The sequence below is a fragment of the Priapulus caudatus genome, unplaced genomic scaffold, assembly GCF_000485595.1.
Source record: "Priapulus caudatus unplaced genomic scaffold, Priapulus_caudatus-5.0.1 Scaffold537, whole genome shotgun sequence".
NCBI lineage: Eukaryota > Metazoa > Priapulida > Priapulimorpha > Priapulimorphida > Priapulidae > Priapulus > Priapulus caudatus.
Genome location: NW_014577598.1, coordinates 2,090 through 21,371, shown reverse-complemented (window position 1 = coordinate 21,371; position 19,282 = coordinate 2,090). Strand labels below are relative to the sequence as shown.

At 43.2% G+C, this 19,282-nt stretch overlaps 1 protein-coding gene across 2 annotated transcripts in view; it reads right to left on the bottom strand.

Annotated features, from left to right (window-relative positions):
* Window positions 1-18,384, bottom strand: part of LOC106811424 (UMP-CMP kinase 3-like) — a 30,443-nt gene extending 12,059 nt beyond the window's left edge. Inside the window, exons 1-3 of one of the 2 annotated variants that reach the window (XM_014815032.1) lie at window positions 18,085-18,384; window positions 12,304-12,473; window positions 9,300-9,476 (exon numbers count right to left, since the gene is read on the bottom strand). In XM_014815032.1, the coding sequence (XP_014670518.1) occupies window positions 9,300-9,476; window positions 12,304-12,473; window positions 18,085-18,217 (480 nt within the window). In that variant the 5' untranslated portion in view covers window positions 18,218-18,384. Of the gene's footprint in view, window positions 1-9,009; window positions 9,477-12,303; window positions 12,474-18,084 lie in introns of those variants that run through there. The other variant, XM_014815031.1, reaches the window with a different exon arrangement.
* Between the last annotated feature and the right edge of the window lie 898 nt (window positions 18,385-19,282).

The following is a 19,282-nucleotide window of genomic DNA, read 5'->3' as shown; positions in this document are numbered from 1 at the left end:
CGGTAGGGCTATGTCCCGCTGACCTCTGTTTTGACCTGGCTCGTTTAGCTATTCTGATAACTATACCTATATATAATATTATACTATTTATATTTATATATATATATATATATATATATCTATAATTAGTTTAGAAATAGATAAACGAGCAGGTCATAACAGATGTAAAGGTAAATAGCTTATCTGCTACAAGTTTGTAATAAGTGAGCTTTTTATTTCTACATCTTTTTGGTATGAAAATGTTAAGTTGTCGAGAGTATGTGTGTTTGAGCACACGTATAGCACAGCTTAGTCCAACACTAGAAAGAAGTTCGAGATATCAGGATTTTAGCGTTGCTCAAACTCATAGGTACAAATTAATCATGTGACTATCTATGCACGCTGCAATTTAACGTCCGCACGTCTATCAAGAACGAATACTGGGGGGTATGTCCATAGATGGCATGGGAAAACTGACTAGCGCCAATGCTAGAAGGATCACTAATCGTGGGGCGATATGTGAAAAAATGTTCAGCAACATGGCAGAAAGGGTGAAATTTTGTATAAAGGGCTATTTTGGGGCGCTGATCTTCAAAAAAATTGCCGATCCAAAGATTCTTAGCTATGACCGGCCGCCATCTTGAATTCAATATGCCACTCCATGAGACATTGGAACATTACTATCTTGGGTTCTAAATGACATGTGGCGCTTATTTTGGTACCAAGAGATTTTGACATGCTGAGTTCAATAATGGATTGTTTGAAATGTTGAACAAACCATATGCACCATTATTGAATTCCAATATGGCGACATGATAAACATTGAACATTCTATAATTGGTTATACATGATCGCTCGCGACTGAATTGGTACACAAGAGCATTTTGACATAGGCTCTGACTTCATTCAATCGCGATTCGCATTGAAATGCTCTGACAACATACGGCAGGCTACTTTGAATCCAATATGGCTACCATGACGAAACTTGAAATTACTATATTGGGTTTCTAAATGACTATGCGCGCTGAAATAGTACACAAAGCATTTTTGACATGCTGACTCTATAATGTTGATTGACATGTCTGTCAAACATATTCAGCCATCTAATTCATAATGGCAACGACGAAATGTTGAAGCAATACAACTCTACTACACCCAATCTGGCTCACACACGCGCGTATATGGCACAACACACTATGCTTTACATGTCAACATCTTCGGTCTCTCTCTCGCGTTCAGCACACACACAGCGCGCGAAACACGAAGCGCGCACACACCCACACACGCACACATCAATCAACCATAAAAGTAACAAATAGCGGCGCACGACACATACAGTACGTCCACGCTGTGCCACACAACACATTGGCGCACACACGCGCGCCGAACAGACACATACGGCAACGCACCGGGATTATAAACGATCTCCGTGATATCCATCGTGATATGTAAGGGAATTTGTAACTCGCAGAAGTCAGCACACAATCTCTGCTTTGCAACACGATCAGATACACGCTAAAGCAAAACGCTATAGTGAAAGGGCGATGGTGGAGTCATTGAATTACCGAGAATGAAGGGGCTCTTCGAGTGAATGGTGGCGTGCAGAAATAGCTCAGAATCTGAGTGAGTTTGAGTACAGTATTCAAAGACAGTGGAAAGCTTGATTCCCACCACGAACAATTGCTTGTGCCAGAAATCGTTTGCATCAGATCTCAATAATAGCAATCAGTCATTTGAAAAACGGGGAAAACCGTTCCGGAAGAGCAGAAAGAACTGTATGTGCTTGCCGATCCAAAAGTCATCGTGCCTGATAAGCTGATAGCCCCAGTGGGATCGCTGTGAGGACACTGGCAAACACGATATGTATAGATTTTGTAGCAGCGAATTCAAGATCTTCCGTCAATTTCTATGATAGATTTCACAAGAGCAATTGCCAATTTCAAGATCGAACCAAGAACACACATGGAAAGTCTGCAGGCGAGAATTAAAGTAGAAGTAATGTGGCGCTGTTCGACGAATTTATTCTGCAAGCACGAGATGGGTGATCTGCTTCCATTCTTTGACCATGTCAGTGTCATGGGTGCCATCATGTGAAGATATAAATAAATGCTCCACCTGACCCGCTCTCTTCAAAGCTGAACTTTATGCCGTGTTTGGAAGCATTAGGAGCCACGCGGTCTATGTATGCTCCGGAAGAAGTATCGTTTAGTCATCTTTCGATGGCTGCTTTAGTCACCAGCTTGGACCTACAAGTGCAACAGTGTGGTTAGGCACATTTGGTGACTATGCCAGAAGAGTTCCTTTCCGTACATATGCCCTAAAGTTAAACAGAGTCTGTTATGCGTGTTGATCTAGTGTGGAACCTAACAGGAAGGACAGTCTAAAGCGTCAGCTCAGGCTTGGTCGTGCACGGCATTAGCCGTGTTCTCTCTCGCACTTTCAATGTGACTGAAACAGACTCGCGTAACGACGAAACTGAGGCAGCTTCTTCGTGTAGATTCAAAAAGACATTATTCAGTCTTCTTCCTTTGTGCACATGCTCGCAAACGATGGCTGTCCCGAAGGGAAATGATACACAACGGTCCAATAAAGAAGAGGTAAATTCAAAGCTAATCTGATGTTTCTCATTTGAACGCATGTACGCATGAAGAGCGATTCACGCATTGTTTGCTTACATTCTTGCATGATATCAGTCGGGATCAGAAGTATAACTAAATTCATCCGGACGGATGTGTTGTGTTGCATTCGCAGATGGAAGCGTTCATAGCGACGGCTGTTGGAATGTGTTGCATTTGATATGAACCATTTAAGGCACATTGATGCTTCTATATTGCGACTCACATATCGGCCCTGAACGCTCATGGGTCCTTTATGTCTCCTGCACGCGTGTTCGGATGCGATACTTGTTCTGCCATATAATTTCATCTCTCTCAATAAAACGTCAGTCGTCATCTCCGCTTTCGGGCCCGGCGACTATACAAGTTGTGTACGCCCGCCGCGCGGTCTGCGGGTCCTCTCTCTCTCCTCATCTAGACCTGAGTCCGGGATCTCTCTCGTGCTTCTGCTCATACCAACTGGTGGTGCTCTGCTTGAGGCGTGGCTTGTATGCGCCTGTGCATTTTTCAGACGATTAAAGAGAGAGATGATATGCAGAAACAGGTAAGCTATCAGCGTAAACGTGAGGCGGTGCAGTGAACTCACAAAAGGCCCGCATGAGCGTTCGTGGCAATGGTTGAGTCGGCAATAGTGTGAGCAGCAATGTGCCTAAATGGTTTCCCAATATCCAACATGCCAACCATTGCCGCAGCCGTCCTAACGCTTGCATGCCCAGCGATCGGGCCAACAACAACCAATCCGTGTCCCTTGCATGATAGTATAATCTCTGTGACCCGCTGATATGCATCAAGCAGTAGCGAACATCGTGAATTCAGACTCTTCATGCGTACATGTCAATTTGAGACAACATAGAAGGGCTTTGATTTACCTCTTCTTTATTGTGTGTCATAGCGTATTTTCCTCTGGAAGCAGCCCATCGTCTTCAAGAGCATCGCAAGGAAAAGATCTATACTTGTTGGATATAGCACGAAGGAAGCTGCTCAGTTTCGTGTAGGGATGTCTGTATCAGTCAATGAGTGTTGCGATGCGCACGATCCAAGCCTGGACCTGGCTGTCTGTTATTAGACTGTGCCGTCTCTGTAGGCTTCGCCACCGCACTCAGATCAACACGCATAACAGACTCCTCGTTAACTTTCGGGCAATGTTAAGGAGAACTGATTTCTGTGCATAGTCCACCAAATGTCGCTAACCACATGTTCAACTTGTAGTCTCTAACACTGTGTGGACTAAGCAGCCCCATCGAAAATGGGCTAACTACTTCTTCGATATCATCGACGTGGCGCTAAATCTTCAACACGCAAAAGTTCAGCTTCGGTCGACTGTTTGATTCTCTTGGCGATTGTATTATATATCTCATCCATGATGGGCAGCATCGACACTTCATGTATCAAGAATTAGCAGATTCACTCTCTCTTGCAGAAATGTAAGATTCGTGAGAACAGGCACATTACTTTTCAATACTTGTAATCTCGCTGAGACTTTGCGCATGTTGTGTTCTTGGCTTCGATTTGACAGTGCAGATTGTTCTTGAAATGGTATCATAGAAATTGAGGAAAGATCCTTGATTCGCTGCTCCACAAATCGTCATATCGTGTTTTGGCGCAGTGTCGTCGCACGGAATCGCACTGTGGTATCATTCATCAGGCGCGATACTTTTGTTGTTGTCATAGCACATACAGGTCTCTTACGTCTCCGCGAACGGGTTCCAGTTTTTTCAAATGAACTGATTGTATTATTGAGATCTGTGATTGCAAGAAGAGATTTCTGGACACTCTATGGTATTGTTCGTGGTGCCGCCAGTCAGTTTGCCACTGTCTTGAAACGAGTCCTCAAAACTCACTCAGGATGTGTGCTAATTTCTGTGCATCTCAGCCCACCATCCACCGCGAAGGAGCCCTCCATTCTCGGTAATTCCAATGACTCCACCATCCCCTTTCACTATACGAGTTTTTGCTGTTCGTGTATCTGATCGTGTGCGCAAAGCGAGAACTTGTGTGATGACTTTGAGTGAGCAAAGTTGTCCGCTTGACAAATTCAGCGATGGATATCCACTGGACTCGTTTGGATCAGCGCAGCAGTGCGTACGTATGTGTCTGTGCGCGGCGTGTGCGCAACATGTTGTGTGTGCGCACGGCGTGCGTACTGTATGTGTGTGCGGGCTTTGTAAGCTATTATTTTGTGTGTTGATTGTGGTGCGTGTGTGTTGGTGTGCTGGGCTTGTTGTGGCGCGAGTGTGTGTGTGGTGTGTGCGTGTAAGTGTGTGTGGCGACAGCGCGTGTTGTGCGCGTGTTGTAGTGAGAGTAGGTTCACCTTTCGTCGTTGGCCATACTGAATTTAAGATGGCCATATGGTTTGACAGACATGTCAAATCATCATATGAAGTCGCATGTCAATCTCTGTGTATAAATTTCAGCGCCGAAGTCATTTAGAACCAATATAGTAATGTTCAATTGTTTCGTCATGGTAGCTCATATTGGAATTCAAAATGCTGACCAATGTTGTCAGACTTTCAAGATTCAATCCATTATTGAGTCAGCATGTGCAAATGCTCTTGGTGTACAAGTTTCAGCGCCGCAGTATTTAGAACCAAATAAGTAATGTTCAATTGTTTCATCATGGCGCCAATATTGGAATTCAAATGGCTGCATATGTTTGTCCACATGTCAAATATACATTATTGAATCAGCATGTACAAATGCTCTTGTGTACAAAATATGAAGCGCACATGTCATTAGTAGAACCCAAGATAGTAATGTTCAATGTTCGTCATGGTGGCCATATTGAATTAGGATGGCGGCGTTCATTAGTCAGATATCTCTTGGATCCGGCAATTTTGAAATCAGCGGCCCCTTTCTCCGGCCAAAAATACCGCTGTAGTCTCAAACTTCACCCACTTTGCCAGACTGGAACATTTGTTTCATACAATATCTGGCCCCACTATATGTGATCCTCTTAGCAATTGGCAGTCACGTTTTCCCATGCCATCTATTGGAATACCCTTATTCGCTTGTTCTTGATAAGACGGTGCGGACGTTAAATTGCAGCGTGCATAGATAGTCACATGATTAATTTGTACCTATGAGTTTGAGCAACGCTAAAATCCTGATATCTGAAGATTCCCTGTTCTCTCGCTGTTTTTCTCGTGAACATTTCGACCTATTTTTGTTACATATCTGCCCCACTACTATGGACTACACAAACCACACTTTATTATCGTTTGTGTTAAAACGTCGTCACCTCTCAAATACACGGACAACGTATAGGACCTATAGGTGACGACGAGCCAGTGCTTGGCGAAACATGATCGATCTGAACTTGTAAATAAAGCTAACTGCTACAAATTTTAGGCCGAGAATATCTCTGTGACTTTCTAAAATGTGATAGAAAATTGTTTCAATGTGTGTTAAATGTTCTCACACACAAATCATAACCAGTAAAGGAATGCGTAAGCCTGGTCATGAACGAAATAACTTCACTTCCGAGCAAATTTTGTGGAATATTAAGGGCCGGACACACTAGGCGATAAAATCGGGCGATAAAATCGGGCGACAAAATCGCCCGATTATATCGCGCGAGTCGAGTGGACACACTAGGCGATTAAATCGGGCGATTAAATCGGGCAATTAAATCGCCGGTGAATAAGTCGTGCGTGCGTGTGCACGTACACCTGCGTGCATTCATGCGTGCGTGTGTATGTAAACGTGCGTGCATGCGTGCGTGTGCACGTATACGTGCTTGCGTGCGTGCGTGCGTACACGTGCGTGCATGTGTGCGTGTGCACGTACACGTGCGTGCGTGCGTGCGTGCGTGCGTGTGCAAGTACACGTGGGTGCGTGCGTGCGTGCGTGTGTACGTACACGTGCGTTCGTGCGTGCGTGCGTGTGCACTTACACGTGCGTACATGCGTGCGTGTGCACGTACACGTGCGTACATGCGTGCGTGTGCACGTACACGTGCGCGCGTGCGTGTGAACGTACACGTGCGTGTCTGCGTGCATGTGTGCGTGTGTGCGTGCGTGTGCACGTTCACCTGCGTGCATGCGTGCGTGCGTACGTGCCTGCGTGCGTGTGCACGTACACCTGCGTGCATGCGTGCGTGCGTACGTGCCTGCGTGCGTGTGCACGTTCACCTGGGTGCATGCGTGCGTGCGTACGTGTCTGCGTGCGTGTGCAGGTACACGTTCGTGCGTGCGTGCGTGTGTGCGTGTGCAAGTACACGTGTGTGCATGTGTGCGTGCGTTCGTACGTGCGTGTGTGTACAGGTACACGTGCGTGCGTGCGTGCATGCATGTGCACGTAGACATGCGTGCGTATAGGTGTGCACGTACACGAGTGTGCATGCGTGCATGCGTGCGTGCGTGCGTGTGTGTGCACGTACACGTGCGTGCATGAGTGTGTGCGTGCGTGTGCACGTACACATGCGTGCGTGCGTGCGTGCATCGCTATTACATGACATGACATACTAAACATGAAACATATCGCTATTATGCGTCAGTATCATTGAACAACTCTGATTGGCTGATGAATTGTACAATCGGGCGTTTTTATCGCCGGCCCCGGACACACTAGGCGATTAAATCGGGCGACAAAATCGCCCGATAATATCAAAACGTTTTGATCTATGCGACAAAATCGGGCGACGAAATCGGCGGCGATTGAGTGGACACACTAGGCGATTTCACGGCGATTTTGTCGCCCGATTTTATCGCCCGATTTAAGCGCCTAGTGTGTCCGGCCCTTTAATGTCGAGTATTCAGTGTGGATTTACCTATTCAGTAATTGCATAACGGAGTTCAAACCAATGGAAAAAGCCGGTCAAAAATAACTGCATATCTGACGTAAACATATTGTACGGGGTAATAAGGGAGCACAATAGCTCAGAGCGCAAAACCTAATGAATAAGATAAGTAATAGTAGAACCGGCAGCACAGGGAGCAAAACATACTTAACAGACAGTCACGTATCTGCAGTAGTAATAATATATTTCTAAGCAAAGGAGAATGAGTATGGTTGGTGAAGCGGTAAGAAGCGTGGAAGATGGTGGAGGGTGGCACAATCCCGGACATCCAGCAGGACGACAAGATTAAAACTATCTATGACAGCACATGTTGGACCTCACTAATCCAGAAACCTTTAGACCATTGCAGATTAGAGGAAATTCCGAACCATCAAAGCTAAGGTTCAATTTATTTATACTAATTATAATACAACTTACATAAGCAGAAACCTAGTGCTATAGCACAAGTATATTGTACTATGACAAACGTTTACTGTACTATGACACAAAAATGAGTACATTATAGTAGATGAAACTAACGGCCACCAGATTCAAGTCGTGATTCTGAACCATTAGAGCTGTGAACCATCAGATTACAAACGAGTATAGGCTTCAACCTGTAATCAACACCCCATTAATTCTCAAGGTATTCCCCTCATTTCATTAATTCTCAGACTACGCTAACCCTAATTTCGTCCTGAATGGATCGAAAGGTCCTATAGAAATTGTAAGTAAATTAACTAATGTATACACACGTAGGGGAATGTAAGGCTTTTTATCCGCATCCTATTACAATCATAAACCAGAAAGGCACTCGGGGAGTACGTGGATCCTCCGCATACGCGATCACTATACACCTGTGATATTTTGCAGGCTGAGGTTGCTACTTAATTGTAATGGATGACATTGACCCTGGTTTGTTTTTTGTACTGAACCGAATCAACCGATCGACTATCTGCCTGTGCTTTTTTGTTTTTGGAGGTTTACGTGCATGTATGTATGATATTCATTGTGGGATGTCATTTATTTACGGCTGTCTTTCTGCTCCCTGGATTTGTTAATTCTAATAGAACAGAAATGCACACTTAGACATACATGCAACTTGCAAAGCAGATATATTGATTCATGTTTAATGCACATTTAACTACATATATATGAACAAGGAGGAATGTTAGCCCTCTAAATACATTGTACAAGCAATTAAAACAATAAAAATGGGGAAATTGTGTACGTGTATATTTGTATGAAATCTACAAATGCGCAATGTGCATGCTAAATGCACAACTACGAACTGGCTTCTTCTACAGCGCAGTGAACACTCTGCCACACACAACACGCCTGGAAATACCACATGGAACCCCCGCCCCACGTTAGCAATGGTACGGTCCTTCCGCTATGACCCAGCGTTGGAAATATACTTAATGACAATATATTGACAGTATATATACTTAATTATTATATGATAATAAGGTCAAGGTCAATCAGAATCAATAGGGTTTCAGCGCTCCATGAAATGCACATGTGGACCAAGTTTGAAGTGTCGTCTACCTTTTACGGTTGTAAAGATATCGAGCGGACAGCCGGGGGACAGACACACACACACACGCAGGCAGACAGGCACGCACGCACGCACGCACACACACCGCCACATACATACAGACGAGCACGAAAACAATATCCTCTGCTGCACTACGTGCGGAGGATAAATAATTGAATACCAATCGTATTTTTAATATGAGTGGTGGGGCTATCAACCCACGGGTACATTGCTACATAATACATTTTATTCATAACTACAAAAAGTCAATTGGGAATGCGAGTAGGTATCGAGTAGGCAAAACGACTGCCACATGCGTTTCTTATTGCCAGACCAGTTGAATTAGATCAATAAATGTCAGTACCGACAAATCTTGCAAGATGGTACATACCCTCTCTTCAAACCGCTGCATCTCTTCGCTGCAGTCTTTCAGAAAGAAGTCCTCAATGAGGAGAAACCTGAGGTTTGGCATGGCATCTACAAGGTAGTGGGAGTCAGGTGATCCTGCACTTATGCAGTTCTCAACCAGCCTCAGCCCCCAGTCGAGGGTCAGCTTTGTTGGATCCTCCTACACGGTACATGCACACTCTTAGAGACAACAGAGATTTCACTGGTATATATATCTGCTAAACGCCCTACTTGCACTTTAGGGCCAGATTTGGTGGAGGGGGTGCTTCAGGCAAAGCCATGTATTTTTTGCCATTTTTATTTACAGGCAATTTAGTGTATATTTAATAACATATAAATTAACTGCTCTCAGGGTCCCTCAAAAATTACAAACTTGTATATTATATATAGCATTTTAAATAAAGACTTTTTTTACTTGAATTTGCTACGATAAACTTCATCAGATTAGGCAATAAAACACATCAATTTGATGATATCACATAATATCAAATTTTCGGAAATGACAAGATCTGTAAGTACTACTACTAGTTTTTAACCATGATCCCATGTTGCAGCACAAATTGTCCACAGCAAATTGTCGTCTGGCCGAAAATTTGATCGTGACTTGCTCTTTGCGTTCCCAATTTTTAATCTCACTGCATGGCAACAATTTGTGCAGGCAAAATGAAACCTAAAGCCTGCCGCCCACACGTGTGTGTTCTTAGTGCTGACGCCATTCAGAGCCACGCGTGGCTATGGCGCTCAGCACAAAAACACACCGTGTGCTCGCGTGTGCAAACACGCGATTTCTGCGTGTGGAAATATCACACGTGTTGATTTTTCTCACGTGGCTTGGATGCATTCCACCAAGGTGTGCGGTGTGCCTGTGTCAAGTTCACACGGGCTCTATGTAACCGACCAATAGCAGCAGGTCAAGCGAGGTCACGTGATCTTAATGCGGGTTGCGCGCGGTGGCATGCGGTACACGCACGTACACGCAGATACACGCACGTACAACCGCGCGGTACACGCACGTAACGCAGAGTACACGACGTGCACGCGCGGTACACGCACGTATCACGCGGGTACACGCACGTACACGCAAGCGTACACGCAGTACACGCGGGTACACCGGTACACGTACGTACACGCACGTACACCAACGTAAACGACCTGTTACACGCGCGTACACGCACGTACACGCAATACACGACGTACACACAGATACACGCAGGTTACCGCGGGTACCACGCCACGTGCCGCGCGGTACACGCATCGTACACGCGACGTTACACGATATACACGCCAGTACACGCCACGTACACGGGTACACGCAAGTACAACGCAGATACACGCACGTGCACGCGGGTCACGCAGTACACGCGGTACACGCACGTACACGAAGGATTACACGCACGTACACGCGGGTACACGCGGATTACACGTAGTAACGCACGTACAGCACGTACACGCCGTACCGCGGCGTACACGCACGTACACGCAAATACACGCTCGTACACACAGATACACGCACGTACACGCGGGTAAACGCAGTGATCAGTTGCGTGTATCTCCGTGTTTCCCGCGTGTACAGTGCGTGTACCGCGTGTACGTGCGTGTTATTCTGTGTACGTGCGTGTATCTGCGTGTACAGTGCAGTGTCCCGCGTGTCGTGTCGACGTTACGTGCGTGTTATCTCGCTGTTACCGCGCGCGCCGATGTACGTGCGTGCTACCCTGTTCCGTGCGTTTACCCGCGTGTACAGTGGCGTGTATCTGTGTCGTACGAGGTGTATCTGGTGCTACGTGGTGTACCGGTGACGTGCGTGTACGATGCGTGTACTTTGCGTGTACTCGTGCGTGTACGTACGTGTATCCGCGAGTGTACCGCGTGTACGTAGGTGTAACACTGCGGTACGTGCGTGTACCGGTCATGTACGTGAGTTACTCGCGTGTACGTGCGTGTATCTGCTGACGTGGTGTACCGCAGCTGCAACCGCGCCTCTAACGCAAGTTAAGATCACCAGTTGACGTCGCATTGAACCTGCTTCTTTGGTCCGGTCTACATAGAGCCGGTGTGAACTTGACACAGCAAGACACACCCGCACACGCTGTGGAAATTGCCACACGTGAAGAAAAAATCAAACACGCTGTGATTTTTTCCACACGCAAGAAATCGCTGCATGTTTGCATGCCACACGGTGTGTTTTGGTGACTGCGCATCGAGCACAAGCGTGGCCGATGGCGCAGCACAAAACCACCAGTGTGCGGCAGGACTAACTCTACAAATATCGCGCTTGCCACGAAATTGTCGTCAGTCGCTGTCTGTCAAGCTCAGAAAGATAATGACGATTACAAGATGATGGATATGGATGATGTGGATGATGAGATGAATAATGATGGATGATAATGATTGATAATGATGCATTGATGATAATTAGATCAGTGTTGGGGGATCGAGCCGGCCTCGCGGCGTCCATACACGCACGCACGCACGACGCACGCACGCACGCACGCACGACGCACAATGTGCACAACGACATCACACCCACACAATCACACACCACGTAACGTGTGCACACACACACACACACACTCATGGCTTTGAACAGGATCGTATAATGTGCTTCGATGGCTGGCGACAATTTGTGGTGTCAGCTCCCTCACAAATTGTCGTCGGTGCCGACGACAATTTGTGAGGGAGGCGACAATTTGTGGTGTGAGGCTTAAAATTTTGAACAAATTGTCGCCGACGACAATTTGTGCAGGGACGACAATTTGTGGTGCAACATCCCACCTAGTCATACATAACTCAACAGAAAATTTAATTATTTACTTTTAATTAAATAAAGAAGATATTTTAATGAAGATATGTATATGACATGCAGTGTTTTCACTATACGTAGTAGCATGCTGGCTGCATCAACCAGGAATCTTGCTTGCTGGGATGCACTGACTACCTTTGCCATATTAATACCACTCATGTGCTAGCCCATAAAGAAAAATTACCCGCAACATTTTCTGTATTGCGATGGTAGTGTCGATCTTATGGGTGGTGTGTGAGTTTTCAATATTTTTCGGTAGTTGCTGCAGTACGAGTTCTTCGATGCTCAGAAGAGTAAAGCCATACATGGCAACCAAGTCATCAATTATCCGTCCCTTACGAGAACCTGGTCCACCTACCACAAAAAAATATAACACGTACGCATCTATACATGAAAATATGGTGCAATAAGTATAACTAATGATGGGTATATCACAGATGATCAATGCAACTCTCTGACTAACAGCACTTAATTTGCCTAACGTTATTTCAGTTACAGGATACACACATAACCTAATTACAGTAATTGGTTAGAATCATATTTCAATTGTACATAAAGGAAATACGAAAATTAAAGTTGCCTGGTACAAAATTGTCACCATCTGTCATGCAGCGTTGAAATACTATTGTGCAAGTGCATCTTCGCACACAGGTGTAATCAATCAGGTATACAATGTTAGTGTACGAACTTTCTCATTTGAATTTTGATATATAAAAAGCTGTAGTGATTTATGCCTCAGGCTAGTATCAGTCCATTCACTTTTAGATATAGCATTACCATCGGAAGCCAGCTCCGGGCAATAGGTGAAAATAACCGTCAATTGAGAAAAGGTTTAGAAGTGCGTGTGGTAGGTTACAACCTAAATTAATTTGAGCTTGACTCACATGCATCTACTTGAAATATTAAGTCCTATATAATTTATAAACGCAGGCAAACAATTACCATTGAAAATATGGGAGAATAGAAAAGAATGTATTCTATTATCAGGACTTAAAATTACTAACTTATGACTATATATATACTTAGGATACGATTATAGAAAGGAAGCCAAATTCACTGGTAATGTGGGGGAAGCACTAATACATGGATTACAGAAAGACAACTGGACAACTGTAAGTGTAATGCAGGTGCGCTATATAAATTGTTAGCACTTGGCATCTATTAAAATATGATCGATGATTTGCTACCAGTAGTCAAGTGACAGTATGAAGGACAGCAAATTGAAGAAAGAGGTGAAAGAACAGTGAAATACCAAATAGGATAATTACATAATAAGTCATTATGGTTATGAGGCTGCATGTTAGCAGTGAGATGTGCAGGGGAGTCCTGAAAGATTGTTAAACATGACAGTTATATAATAGCAAATTGTTATCATTTCCTTTTTATAAACAACAGTGACACAAATCAATGTGGCTACTGACACTGGAGAATGTTTTAGGGTTTCAGCATAACTCATCAGTGCCATTGCTTGCAATGATTGCCCAGATCATTACAGCTCATTACCCTAGATAATATAACAGATGAGATGCTGTGTGAGTGTGAGTGGACAGCACAAGTGCATCTTATCTCGCAGGTTCACTCAGGTATATCACACCAGGCCGTGCAATTAAAAAAATATTTGTTTGCCCTCACCCGACCCAGGCTGAAAAGTTTGGGTAGGTAAGTAGGCTTCTTTTTTTAAGGGGGTCTTTTTACAAATTCAGCATGCATGGTGTCTACATGCTCGGGTGCATGTGCTTGTGTGGAGATACCTTTTATGTTGAATGTTTGTTTGGCTTGGTACATATAATGTATTGCCTACAGATTTATATATATAACGTAGAGCTGACTATTCTCGATGGTGAAATATTAGCTGTCAAGGATGAGTTCAAGTACCTAGGCTCGTATATCAGCTCGTCAGGTAAAGATATTGGCGTGAGAAAGGCCCAGGCTTGGCATGCGCTCCACAAGCTGAACAACATCGATCTGGAACTCAAATATGGCGGAAGGGCTAAAAAAGCGTATCTTCGTGGCCTCGGTAGAATCAATTCTCACCTACGGATGCGAGGCCTGGACATTAACAGTACGAGACGAGACCAGACTTGATGGATGCTACACGAGTATGCCCCGAAAAGTATGTGATGTCACCTGGCAGGATCGTGTTCCGAATGAGGTGCTTTATGGGGAACTATACCACCGCTCTCCTCTAAGTCTAAGATACGATCGAGAAGATTGCATTCCGACACAGTAATGTTGCCGCGCACGACTTGGTTCTCTGGGAACCTCGACAGGGTCAGGCTTCTCGGGGCGGCCAGCGACTGACGTGCATCGACCAACTCAGACAAGATACTGGCCTGCAGTCAGCCGATAAAATTCGGTTAATTATGCTGCACAGACGATCCTGGCATGCCATCACCATTCTTCCCGAGGAGACTCGACCTGATTGATATTATATATAATGTACAGTGATACAATTTGTAAAAAAAAAAAGAATGGGAAAGATCAATTTAACATTTTTTGAGTCGGCCCCTTTTTGGCGGTCGGTCAGGCGAGGGCAAACAAACAATATTTTTATTATGGACCCACGAATTCATATAAACTGTGTTTGCTATAAACAAGTTTATATGCTTGATCACATAGATAATATCAGGAGTAAGATAATATAGAAACTATTAGAATTCTATATATAGAATTCTATATTATCTTACTCCTGATAATATCAGGAGTAGATCAGAATTAATCTGAATTTAAATTGACGTCAAACTACTAGGACACCATGTAAACTCTACAGAATTCGTGTTAAGCATGCCTTTGGAATATGCAGAAATTATATTTACATATATTGTCGTAGCTTTCAGTCAGATTTGATATGGTGAAAAATAATCTGCAGCTACTTCCAAAATCCAATTATCCTTCTTAAAAATACAGTAATTCCTATAGGCAATTGTTCAGGATACATTTTTTTAAGGCTGTTGCTCCTGCAACGGTACCGTCGCCGATTTTTTTTCTCTTAAAGTCACGGTAGTGATGCCAGCGCCATCTATCGGCGAATAATAACTACCGTTGCTTTTAGTACGATATTATATATACGATTTTATACGATATATACGATAACCCTAACCCTAACCCTAACCCTAACCCTAACCTAACCCTAACCCTAACCCTATTAAATTAATAAAATTTAATTTTTAATTGTTGTAAAAATTAATTGTTGTTATTAAAATGTTGTAAATAAATCATGTAAATATTTGCGTTAATTGAAAAAAAAAAGTTAAACAGATAAAGATAGAAAAATACAGAAAACAGGAAAATAATTAGAAAACGGATGGGATTCGATCCTGCGACCATTCATACTTGGCGCTAGCGTTGTAACCATTACGCTGCTGCGACATATTGAAATTGAAATTTTGGATGTGCTATGTATATCGCGAGAAAACAAGCTCAACCAATCAGGCGTCAGTACCGTCAGTACCGTGACTTTAAGAGAAAAAACATCGGCGACGGTACCGTTGCAGGAGCAACAGCCTTTTTTTAAACCTTGTGGTTAGAAAAACATCCAAAAGCTACAAGCGAATTAAAATAAGGGTATTACACTGCCAAGGTTATATACTTGCTGGGTACTTCACAGATCGTAAACGCACCGTTATTTTTTTTAAAGTGTATAAAAAATCTTAGCTATACAGATTCGCTTTAGGTACTTAAAAGTACCAAAAGCGAAACTGTATAGCTAGGATTTTTTACTGATCTGTAATTCATACTATACTAGAGTAGTAACCAGTAGTTGAAGTTTGTTGAAGTTTACATTAAAATGGTGCAAAATTGGATAATAATTATGAGCATGAGCATCAACGTTTATGATATGAGTGTAGTTGTGTAGTACTAGTAGCTCCATAAAATGGCAATACATCTAAATACCATTCTAAACTCTTGCTATACAAAACCTTAGATAGTCGATTCAGTTTTCAAACATCGCCGTGCAGCTTTCACAACATGCAATAGTGCAAATGAATCACTAAACCTTTAGCCTGGTAACAGTAACTCGGCCTTACTGGGCACTGCATGGTTATTTACCAATTTATTAGCTAGTCTATGAAACAAAGTTAGTGCAATCACAGCGCCACGTGCGTCGATCCAGCTCGGTTCGATCCAAAATTAGAAATAAACTAACAGTTGATTTTAAGACAATGCTTAACACATGGCATCACTGTGCAACTAGAATTTTGGTTTCAACTGTTAAACTCGTGTCGTTTTTGTGTTTTCCGCGTCCTGATGGAATTTACAGTGCAGTGTTTCACCTGTGCACATTGACACGAGAGAGACGGGCCGCCTCGCTCAAATTCTCAGCCGCCACACAAAAATTTGTCCAAAACACTGACTCGCTGAAGAAAATCACCGTTCTTCCATAGAACAACTGGTGCTTATAATGCACCAAATTGCACCAATTTTTCAAAAAAATTCTGGGGGGAGCATTCCCCCGGATCCGCCTAGCTGGGCAAGCACTGGTCAGCAGTGCTCGCTTTGCTAGGACCTCGAAATGCACAAACACACCAAAACAAAATTAACCACCTCACAGACCTTTTTGGCCAGGTGAAACACTGCACAGTGTATATATATCTCGTAACCTTGTAATGATATTTTTCAAAGGGGATTCAATGTCCAAGTGCCTACCTATAACCTATTATCTACTTCTGATATATATAGAGTCCATAATAGAGTCCATATATATATATAGAGTCCATAGTAGTCTCTATTATGGACTCTTGATATATATATATATGACATACTGACATGACATAGAATCTCAGGGTGCAAAATTAACGGGAGTCCGGAGTCAAGTACTCCCTGATTTACTGTCGGACTCCCTGATTTGACATATATGCAGGAGTCCGTGTGACTCCCTGAAAATTCTGCCATACTGACTAGTTCGTTCCAGAGCACGGCCTCGCAGAATTACCATATTTTTTCAGGTAATGCCCAAAGAAAATTTGGCAGACTTGCATGAATTTTAAAAATAAGCACACGCGGGCGTTATTGTTAATATCTTTTCAATTTTAAACCTTAGACTGCGGACTCCCTCATTTTGCCGCGGACTCCCTCTTTTTGAGGGTAAGGAGTCCGTTGAACTCCTGTGTTCAAACGTTAATTTCTACCCCTGGAATCTTAGAGCTGTGTGTGCAAATTTAGAGTGTGGCCTCGCCAGAATACGGTAACTAACGTGAAAACCATGTCGTCGAAAAGTATGAATTATGTCAAAACAAAGGAAGCTACGCGGTTTGTAATACTACCGGAAGATAGAATAAGGACCAGTGAACAAAAGAAGCTCATGTTTGTATACATTTGTATTTTTATTCACATCGAACTCGTACGACAAAAATGTAGTGAAATCAGTACCAAATCGCTGTCTTACTCCTTTGTCATTATACGCTCCTGATATGATATACACAGGGCCGTAGGCTGCGGGGGCAAGGGGACAGCTGCCCCCTAAATTGTGGATCAAAATTTAAAAAATTAATTTTTCTACTAAAAGAGAATTGTCGTAGTCAGAATGAAGGCTGTACATGTACTCAAAAGTGCCTCAAATACCATCTCCTGCAATCTACATTTTCAAAATGTTCTGTGGGAGGACCCCAGACCACCCAGTGCCCCACCTCTTTCTCACCCCTCCTTGAAATCCTGGATCCGCCACTGACCTCCCCCCCCCCTAAGAATTTGCTCAGCGTACGGCCGTGATACATGATATCAGAAGGATGTCATATAGTGTAGCGCCTATATTACTATTACTATTAGCTCTAGTACTATAGCCCGCGGATCGCTGCCGCAGGGGCAGCGATCCGCGCGGGCTACAGTACTAGAGCTAGGCCTATATAATAGTATATTTAATGATAGACTCCTATTCCGTCTATTGATAGACTCCTACTAAAATATATCTAATATATTTGTCTTCGTAAATTTATCCTTTGTAATTAAAAAAAAGCGCTAAACTCACCGAATATGAAGACAATTTTTGGTTTGATAGAATCTGGATTTTCCACACTCACGCCAACACGAATGCTGATCTTGGGTCGACGATAGTTGACAATCTCATTTCGGCCGTTGTCCGCACTTCCACCGCAGCCCATAATAAACTAAGTCATTCACATGATTGCGCGTCCTCTGTGTTTACTTTATACTCACATCATACAGGTTTATCATGTCAACCTATCATATTCACCTGAAAAGTGATTACCACACTGCTCTTCTCACAAGTCAAACAGCAAAGCAAAGCATCTTAGGTACTTCTAGCAGGTTAGGTCAGAGCACGTATTAGACTGGTACCCGTTCGCCACCTTCACTCCGGCATATATCCTTCGCTACACTGACTACGCTGTTAGTGTAGCGTGTGGAACTGTCGACCGGGTACCAGTCTAAGCACGTATATGACGATCACTAGCCATTTGGCATTTAAAATTGAACTGGTGCTGCCACCTAGGGACTGCAGTTTGAACACAGGTGTTCAGGAAGGTGTTCAGGAGTCTATCAATAATTGATATACTCCTGATGTGTTGTATATATCCACTGATCTCTATAATATAATATTTATTATATAAATTATTATAGATATTATTAGATATTATTATATATATCTATTATATTATATAGATCAGTGTATATATCTATGATACCACCATAGATATAATATTATACAAAGTAACAGTATTGATATACGTGCTCTGGTTGATATTAAATTATTATTGTAATTTATTATACACCGTAACAAAATTACATCATCACAATCTTACAAGTGATGCAATTTCAATGTTTTCATGTTTCCTGTTTTTTTCTTTTGGGCTGCTCTGTGAATGATTCGTTAAAAAAAATTTGTGCATAAAATACGCATTTGAACAAATCTCTCACTGATCGTCCTAGCAATGTCTAGACACACTGGATTCGTGTTTTTAAACCTATATCAAACGTGCAAATAGATTTTATGTAACTGAAATTATTTTCCTTATTCCAGGCATGTGCAACCCTTTTGGAATCAAGGGCGTAGCTAGGGAGTAATGGATGTGTACGCACACAGGCGGGGCGTATGGGGGGGGGTCCACCCCCAGAACATTTTGGAAATGTAGATCGCAGGAGATGGTATTTGAGGCACTTTTGAGTAAATGAACAGCCTTCATTCTGCGTACGACAATTATCTTTTT